Here is a 9983-nt window from a genome sequence, read left to right as displayed (position 1 = left end):
CCTTCTCGCTAGCCCTAGTACGCAGACGAGAACAAGTCAGGATACAGGATACAGATCACGAGTGATCTGATTGGCTATTGAAACCTGACTGTGCCCGTTCACTTACAGCGCACAGGGGCCTGCTATGTTTAATCTGAAGGCCCCGAGCAAATGTAATTTACCTGGCAATACAGCTCGCTGAAATATGATTGGTTAAAAACTCTACCATAATAAATAACTTATTTATCGAGTGGCTTTCAATGTTATTTAAAATAACATTGAAAGCCACTCAACTAAGTGGAAATAATACAACGTAAAGAATACAGAGAATAATTTTGTTTACATATTTATGAAAATAAAATAACATAAATTATAAAATAACATAAAATACATAAAAGTAAATTTATTTTTCTGAGAATGTTTAGGCCAGCAGAGAAGGCCTTGCTGGCCCTCAGGGTCCGCCACTGCTGACATGCCATTCCCACGTTATTCAGTGTCTTGGTAAATCCTCTACACAACTTGACCAGTCACTTGAAGGGCACAAAAACTAATTGCAGACTACCAACTGTACCTGCATGTTGGTCAAGAGCAGCATCATTCCACCCACAGCTATGAACGAGAGAGCTGGGTAAAGCATCATGGACAGAGCTGATGAAAAAAGACAAAAATGAGGAAGGACAGAATATCTTTTATCTGTATACGGTTCGTAGGCCCACAGGCACCTGGAAGCAGCCAATGACCGCATGGGTAGCCCGTGATCGAAAAGGAGCTCACCAATGACGGGACATTGTTATTTCCTAGCAATGCAGTAAAAGTGATGATTTGAAACACTTGCAGTGATTAGAGGGGCACCATGTGTTTCCGACCCAGAAGTACGACAAAAAGATGATTTTAAATATGGGTATCATACGTGCAGTAAAAATGCAAGTACAGGGTCAGGCAAAATGATCTGAAACATTTGTTGGTTAAATAAAAGGCAAATTAAGTGAAGAAACAAAAAAAGTGTTTTTATTTTCGAAAAGTACATACAATGCCATTTCTTTTCATATACTGTAATGGAGTGGCGGATGGTGGTCTGTCAAGGAGGGGAAGCTCAATTTTGGCCGACATCATAAAATGTGTCCGTTTATTTATACGTGAATTCTACTCTCCGTTCCTTTTCAAGAAAATTGACCTACAGTGATAATTTTACAGTTTACCCCCAGCGAGTTCCAGGGACTCGCTGATCAGAAAAGTAGGAGTCCCGTGATGCATTTGGAGAGTCCCAAATTTTGAATTCTGAAATGGTCTACTTATTCAATTGCATATGATAATAACACAAACAACAACATATACCGCACATACAATTATAAACAAATGCTGCAAAAATGTAAATAATTCAGTAGCAGGCCTGAGGATTTCGGAAATTCACGGTAACTGTTTTTCAGTTCCGTCGGATTACCCAATGGGAAACCACGGTAACTAATTTTGGGTTCCGTAAACATTCATCATGGGAACCCATTTTTCTATTTTGACTGATATTCATAATCAAGAATTCTTAAACTCAAAAGTATAATGTTTCAAGGGTAAATGTTTGAAAACTATGCATTAACAATGAACATTACATCAGCAGCTGTGTACTCCAGGTTTATTCAAAAAAATAAATGCATCAAAATATGGTATACTCATATGCATCATGAATACAGCATACCACAAAATCTGAGTATTTTTTCCAATTTCACACTGCAAAAACTAATTTACTGGTAATAATTAATACAGTTAAGTATTGATGTGGCTTGACATCCTCTTCCGAAGATGATGCATGTGTCATCTACTGTCAATTTGACGAAAGAATCTAACACGTCATCATTAGTTCTACCAACAGTTAACATTAGCATTACTACCCCTTGTGACAAATGTATTATTCCTAAAGTTACCATGCCTCAACCAGTAAATTATAGAATAACCAATACTGTTTCATAATATTTTTCATAGCGATTAGCCTATAGAGCTAATGACCAACTTGCCTCGTAATTGTGCCTCCCGTCGTATCTCGCTCTCGTGTTCTGTGCATACATCACAGGGGAGTTTAGTGATACATCCTTCGGACGATTCATACGAAAAATCAGACTGGCATTCCCATTTCTTAAATGTCGTAATTAGTAGACCTTTGTGTTTTTTTCGCCACCATTTCAAACTGTCATCCGCATGATTCCTCAGTTTGCGGACTAAAATAGCAACCCGCATGCGCACATAACATTATCTGTTCCGCCCCCCCACAGTGAAAACAAAACAAAACGAAAGTAGATTAGAAGAAACACACTCACACACCACACCACAAACAGACATACAGGCACAGTGAAATCGCGTTGATCACACAGGAGAGATTCGATCGCGTGCAGTCAACTCGTGTGCGGTGACTTTTATGGGAAACTATTTTTCGGTACCGTCAAAATGACGCCACGGAAACGACACGCTACCGGTAATGATCGTTACCGTGAAATCCTCAGGCCTGCCGTAGTTTTTTTTTTGTTTTGTTTTGACTGAGAAATTTCCTTCGGTCCCAAAAACGCACATTATTTGGAACTGTGCATCCCGCGGGAAAATTATGCGTGTAGGACGCGGGACGCAGATGTAACGAGATGGCTGTGACCTAGTCATACCAACAAGGCGTCTTTTCCAGGGTCTTAACTAGTGTCCTACAACTACAGCAACTACAATAAAACCCACCAGAAATAAAAGATTAATTCGTCGCTAATCGTTTTCAACAAAGAGAGTGTCGCTAAGATGATTAGAAGAAGACTCCAGTTCAACTGAGAACAGAATGAGAATTGAAAGATGCTCCCAAGGATGCCTGCACCAAAAGAACAGTGATTGGCTCATTTTGCTGTCAATTAAAAAAAGATTCAGCCTCAGACAGATCATCCAATCATCATGCAGAAAAGCTCAGCGTCCAGGTCAGCCGATACACGCCCACTGTCCATAGACTCCCAGAGACGCTGAGCGTCCCGTGGGCGGGACAAAACCAGCATTTATCCAATGACTCGTCTCGTTTCAATGCATTGGGACAACCTAACTGAACTCTCTCGATGCCCAGCGTTCCGCGCTGTAGATGCTCAGCGTCCACACAGTTTAAAGCACAGTGAAGCTGCGGGAATGAAGAGAGTCGCGTCGTAACCAGCCGTAAGAACCTGATTCAGAACAAAAGTTGAGTGCGTTGTAGCGCATATTTAGTCAATGACATGTACACACAATTGTATGTGCACACCTATATTTGATCACTTATTTTTTGACATTTTAGGGGAAGCTGAGCTTCCCTTGCAGTTTTAGAGCAATCGCCTCTGCTGTAATGCCATTTTGTTTTGTTTCTCTATAATTGCCATTGTTTTTCGTTTCTTTTTCACTTGCTGCCATAAATTGAACTGGTGCTTACCAGTCCAATTCATGGCAGCAACTTCGCGCTTTCATTGTGGAAACATTTATCAAAACAAACAAATCTGTAACTGCAACACAACGAGCATTCCATTTCAATCTTGGTGGAAATCACTGTTCCCTCTAAGCATGGTTTGTGAGCAAATGCGCCCTGCCCCCTGCGTGTCTGCGCACAAACTATCTGAGCTGCGCACAAGGTAAAAATCCAACCAGGATTGAAAATAAAATAAATGCATAAACTATTCTGGATTATGCAACATGTGATTGGCTGTTCCAGGTGTTATTTGACGCGATTCGCTAACGCATTTACGTCATGACGTTGTTCACTGTAGAAAGGTCTACTCGGCAAAACGTGTTGCGAAGCTAAAGTAGCAAGCGAAAAAAGTGTGGAGCGAATGGAAACTCGACTACCTCAAGCGTCACATTCAGCACAAAAGTTATTTGAATGCAGTAAAAGTTGTACAACGATGCAAGATGGGAATGGGGATCGGTACGTTATTGGCAGAGAGCGCCAAAGACCGAGAGAAGAGTAACGAGCTGTCAATCGTAAACAAATCCAACCCAGAGCAAGTCAAAAATCCTCATCGACAATGTTGTACAAGCCATCAAAATGAATGCATCAATGCTGTCGGTCCAACAAATTCACAACCCCATGGCAAAGTATGTGAGTATACCAGACAGTTGGCGAAGTGAAAACTATGCTTTTGAATTTGTGGATTCAATCAATGCAATACTGTAGTACCGAAATAGACGATGTGCAGTGTTAAAGATGCACCTTGGCACACCCTTATAGTAGATAAGAGCACAGACATAACGGTGCACAAAATACTCGTCTTGTACATTAAATACAGAGAGAAAAATAGTTTCAATCATAAAACTGTGTTTGGTGGAATTGTCCAGCTGACAACATGCGCTGCTCAGGATATCGTGCAGGCAGTAACTCAGTTTTACTCCAAGCTTGAAGTGGACATACAGAGAATGGTTATGCTAACCTCCGATGGTGCCTCAGTAAGGACACTGTCACGTTGCAGTTCATGGCAGTCCAAGTCTTGCCATAATTTATACAAAACATTGTTAAAACAGCTATGTTAATATGCTACACTTTTGGTTACATAACTTTTGAGTTTTTCACTGAAAGTGGACAAACACACTTAATAAAGAAGTCCTTTGATAGAAACTATTGCCATAATTTTATTGTTTTAATGAAAACATGTAACTTGAATGTATATGATGCATATGATACTGCGTGACCACAGACACAAAAACAATTAGAGGGAACATTGGTGGACATGTTCCCGTACCAGTTCGAAACACGATCTTGTTATGGGTTACCAACTTCAGAGCGAGTAGATCTGCATTGAAATGGAAATCTCGCACCGCCAGAACTCCACTTAAGTTTTAAAACATAACGAAACAGAATGGCATTACATGTACTTTTCAAAAATAAAAACACTTTTTTTTTTCTTTACCTTATTTGCCTTTCACTGTATTTAACCTACAAATGTGTCAGATCATTTTGCCTGACCCTGTATAATAGACACCCATTCAAATGCATTGGTAAAACTGGGGTTGGGTGGGAGTGTAAACTCCCACCAAAATGTTGCCAAACTTCCAACATGCGTTTTACATGAAAAACAGGGTTGCTAAATGAGCATCAACCACACTGAAAAAAAAAAAAAAGATCCTTTGGATTTACTTCAAACATGTACATTGGTTGCGCGTGAAATTTTCTCGCGTTTTCCTCATAAATAAACAAATGATACGTTTTAGTTGAATACATTTTCAACATGTGCAACCAAAAATCAAATACTTTTTTTGAGTGCAGTTCTAGGGACGTAGTTCTCAATTTCAAAAGTGTTTGCGACCCCTGGCATGGATAATAGAACAATGTCGATATTTACCTGGAGTTGCAAAGGCCAACATCAAGATGCCCCCAGTGTGAAGAGCTCTGATGTAACACAACACAAGTCATGATTTGCACTTGTTACCTTTTGATTTTGCACGAAATGGCATTAATCTGTGTATCTGTGCTTGACAATATGGTGAGATCATTTCATCGAAATGAACAATGCACCAGGAAGTTGTTTTAACTTCAGAGAATATAGGTCAAACATTGAGAAAATTGTTGATGCTATTTGAAATATTTGATCTCAACACTCACAATCCAAAGAGGCGAGCCACCAAGGTCCCAAAGCGGTCAAAGATGACACCATTTAGAAATGTCAGGAAATTATTCATGAAGGATGCAATGGTGAAGACCAGAGAGAACTGTTCATCCTGACCCCTGCAATCTGACACAAACAAACAAGCAAACAACTTTGAATGGTTCAAAGGCAAAAGCCACCAAGCACCATTTAGACAGACGCCGTGATTATAAGTTTAATAAGTTTAATTGTGCTTAGGGATGAGCGAAAAGAAAAAAAAAAAAAAAAAAAAAAAAAAAAACCTGTTGAAGAGAGTTGATATCATGCAACTCATCGGTCAAGTCATTGCTCACGATCCTGTCACGAATGCTCCCCCCCTACCCCCACCCCCTGTCACAGAGCAGGGTTTGTGTTTGTTTGGATTCCTCTCTCATAGATAAACACCTTACACAATGTGTAGTCTGTGCAACAAGAGGAAACAAAACTGTAGACCAGTTCAAACTGTGTGTGTCAAACTCATTATAGTTCAGGGGCCACATACTGCCTAATTGGATGTCAAGCACGCTGGACCATTAAAATCATAGCACACTTACCTCCAAATTACAATAGGTCCATATTTTCCCCTCTGTTTTCGGGCAAGTAAATTAGGAAAATCTTTGTATTTAATGAAATATCCGTTTCCAAAATATACCATGAACAAACTTGGATCTCTTTTGACAAACAAGTGCAACTTGTATGTGAGTACTATTTACTCTACTCAGTGTTTGCACAAATACCAAATGGATCAAATCAAACCAAAACTCAAAATGAATACATCTTACATGCTTCTACTCTCCTCCTGGGTCAGATTGAGCCAAACTGTTTGTCTGGTCCTTCCTTGCTTCTTTATCACGCAAGTTCATTATTGCAGAGAAAAAACATTCTGGAAACAAATATTTTTGCACGACTCAAAGGTTTTCATGTCATTGTTTTTCAGTTATTGAAACACAATATTTCAGTGACTGTCAAATTATTTGGCCAAGATTACTGCCTATCACGAGGGCATGTCAACCACAGGTCTACATTTTACAATGAGTGCAGTGTGCAGGGGTAATAAAAATGACTCCAAGAACCCCAATTCTCTCATGACAGCCAGCTAGAATGCATTGCAAGATGGCAAGGCCCCATGTCTTTCAAAGCCAACGTTTGGAAGATATTGAATAAGTAGAAAATCCCTTTCATCATCCCGACAGTTCCCCACATTTCAAAGTCAGAAGAGAGAGAAGCAAAAACTGACCTTGGAACTGTGAGCCGTCACTATTTGTGGCGTTGACGCAAAAGGAGCCGAAGAACCCTTGCGACTTCAGGAGGAACTCGAGCGAGGGCCACCCGAATATGATTCCTGCAAAGAACAGACACTCCACCATGCCTGTGATGAAGCAGAGGCCTCGTTGCACTTGGAAGAGCTTCAAACGCAGTAGCATTGTTCAGTCTTCGTGCACACACCCCTGGCAAGGAGGAGGTGATGTAAAATCAGTTCTTATACAGCACAGGTGTCAAAGTCAAGGCCCGGGGTTCAGATACGGCCCACCACATCATATTATGTGGCCCGCGAAACCAAATCAACCATGTCAAGTTCCATGATGCTTGCTAAAGTCTGAACCAAAATTTCAAATTGTCATATGTCATCCATAATAAAATGATATTGCACACATTTTGTCATGACCAAGCCTTTATTACATTAATTGACTTCTGATTTTAAAACGAGTTATCCATCAATTTGTTGTGTGCTGTGTATGTAATATGAGGAGGTGATGAAACATTTATATGGTTTCACAAAATTCACCATCATAACGGCCCTCCAAGGGAAACCGTAACTACAATGTGGCCCGCAACAAAAATGAGTTGGACATCCCTGTTAAGCAGTATAATCTATTCTTTTTGTAGCTGTCTCTATTTCTCTGTCTTTTCTGATTCCACCATGACTAACACACTGTACTATGTTTACCATCTATACTGTTCAGCTCACATTTGACGTATTTTGACATTTGATACGCGAAATGTCTTTCTTTAACCCTAAAATGTGTAGACTTTTCTTAAAATGACCCCAAATTTGGAAAGAAATAAGCAATTAAACGTTTTTTTATTTTACAGGTACTACAAAGTTTGTGTAGATTGCGGTCAAATTTCACCTGGGGATTTTAGATTTCCCACTGTGTGTGTTAAATCAAGGAAAGAGTGGCAACAATGGGGATCTTGAAATTTTGAAACTGTACATGCCATAAATGTGTATTATTATTCTTTTTTAATCAACTCCATTAATTCTTGAACTCAAACGGATTTTTTAATGATTTTCTTTTTTTTTTTTTTTTACTGAGAGGAAAGGACTTACTGAGTGATCATTGGAAGTTGTAAATCTGATTGAATGGCCATGACATGTGGGGTCCCTCAAAGTTCAGTCCTTGGACCCCCTCTGTTCAGTTCGTGCATGTTAGCTTTGGTGCTTCAGAACACCAATGTTGGCTATCACAGTTGTGCAGATGACACACAGCTATATCTGTCAAGGTCCCCAAATGACAGCATTTTGTGTCACTGTTTAAAGCAAATGATCAACTGGATGAACCAAAATTTTACCCAGCTAAACCAACTGAGGTAATTGTTTTCTGCAATAAAGGGAAGAGGATTGTTGTTCGAAAAAACCCGGAGTTACTGCCTGAAGAAACCAAAGACCAAGTCCGAAATGTTGTGGTGCTCCGGGAACTCCGGGTCCTTGAGAGCCATTATCTGCCTCTTTTAGATCTTTCCCTACTCCACCACACCCGATTCAATTGAACATGACGTTTCAGGCTTCTAGAGAGCTTGCTGATGAGCTGATCGTTTGGTTGAGCTGATATGGCTCTCAAGGAACCTGAGTTCCCTCCCCTTGCACAAATGAATTTTTGGAATCTTTCACCACGTCAATCAGAAACAAAATCGCTTTTGGATTTGGATCAAGGATGCGGAGGCGTAATTTCCACAACAATGCCATGCACGGCTGTTTTGACGTAATTACGATGACATTCACTGTTCGTTGCTTCATTAAAAAAAGACACTACAATTAAATGATGAACAGAGACTTTAAATTAAGCAACTGGTGGCCTGCGAGCTGCATGTGGCTGCTTGCACTGTAAATCAGCTTTGTGCCATCCTTGAACGGTCATTTTTCTGCACGATAGCCCGCAGGTTTAGTACAAGACCCTCCCCCATACATACAACCTGTAGTGGTATGGAAGAGTGCAGAATTGGGTTACTTACTGTAGCACAGTGCAACAGAGTCTTGCTGGAGTAAGAATGGACAGTATTTGTCTCATTTCATTTCCTCAGAAAATGTGTCTCCTCTCCTAGATTTAAGCAAGTGTGCATGTGTCTTTGTCACTAAACCAGATAGGTGAGGAAATGTGTGCGTGTCTCCTTAAAGAGAGCCAGTGCACGTGTTGATGTGTGTGTGTGTGTGTGTGTGTGTGTGAGTGTGTGTGTGTGTGTGTGTGTGTGCGCTCGTGCACACGCATGTGATAGAGAAACAAAATGTAAACATATAGTGGAGCTGCTACCAGCTGTTTTATGAGACAGAGATGCTTTGTTTTTTAAGCTGTAGGTCAATTCTTAATCATTGTAATTATTGAAATTATATCAATTGTGATTTTGTGCCAGTCTGTGATTTCAGTCGTCATCCGTCAGCGGCCTGGGCACCCATCCATCACTGTCAGTCTGTCATTTTTGCAAGCCGAACCAAACTGAAGCTGATTTAACCCCTAAAACACCCAAGTGTTTTATTTTAAAGTTGAAAATGGCTTACCTTATTCAAAATACAACTCCACATTGTGGCGATGAGTGTAAATCCAATCCAAGCAGCTCACACTCTTACTCCTGTCTATAAATGCTCGTCGTTGTCATCGTCTTCTTTTTCTTGGTTCATTGGTGGATTAAAGCTCCTACTGTACAGGAAACGCAAAGCGTTTTCATATAGAGTCAGTGGAAGCAACCTTGCTTTTTTTCAGCCTCACAAACAGACACAACAGTACCCCGCCTACTGCCTGAAGACAGCTGGGATAGGCTCCAGCATGCCGTCGACCCCTCGTGAGGATCAAGCGGTTCAGATAAAGGATGGATGGATGAATGGATGTAGACAGTATTGTATAAAAGTGACCTAACTACGCCCAACAGTTACCTAAATATTTGCAAAGCACCAAAATACAGGCAGTAGCCTGGTATTAACCAATGCACTCCTAGATGTATTCAAAATATTTATTTTTAAGCGATTGACATTTTCTTAAATATGAAATTAGGGGAAATAAGCATGATAAATAATGATTCAGAATGTACTACACATAAAAATAAACTGGATTGCATGTTTGAAATGTTTTAAATGTGGAAACATTTATTTGTACATCCAGTATTTCACAAGACTGCAATGCCACCCAGTGGTACTCA

General features: G+C 40.1%; 1 protein-coding gene across 1 annotated transcript in view; it reads right to left on the bottom strand.

Moving 5' to 3' along the window:
• Positions 1-6997, bottom strand: part of LOC109524212 (solute carrier family 43 member 3-like) — a 16710-nt gene extending 9713 nt beyond the window's left edge. The window contains exons 1-4 of the mRNA XM_019883892.1: positions 6811-6997; positions 5552-5681; positions 5292-5338; positions 551-627 (exon numbers count right to left, since the gene is read on the bottom strand). Coding sequence (XP_019739451.1) covers positions 551-627; positions 5292-5338; positions 5552-5681; positions 6811-6997 — 441 coding nt within the window. The remainder of the gene's footprint in view (positions 1-550; positions 628-5291; positions 5339-5551; positions 5682-6810) is intronic.
• Between the last annotated feature and the right edge of the window lie 2986 nt (positions 6998-9983).

Source organism: Hippocampus comes, unplaced genomic scaffold, assembly GCF_001891065.2.
Source record: "Hippocampus comes isolate QL1 unplaced genomic scaffold, H_comes_QL1_v1.1 scaffold156, whole genome shotgun sequence".
NCBI classification, from domain to species: domain Eukaryota; kingdom Metazoa; phylum Chordata; class Actinopteri; order Syngnathiformes; family Syngnathidae; genus Hippocampus; species Hippocampus comes.
Note: the sequence above shows the minus strand (reverse complement) of the source record. Positions and strands in the feature narration are given on the sequence as shown.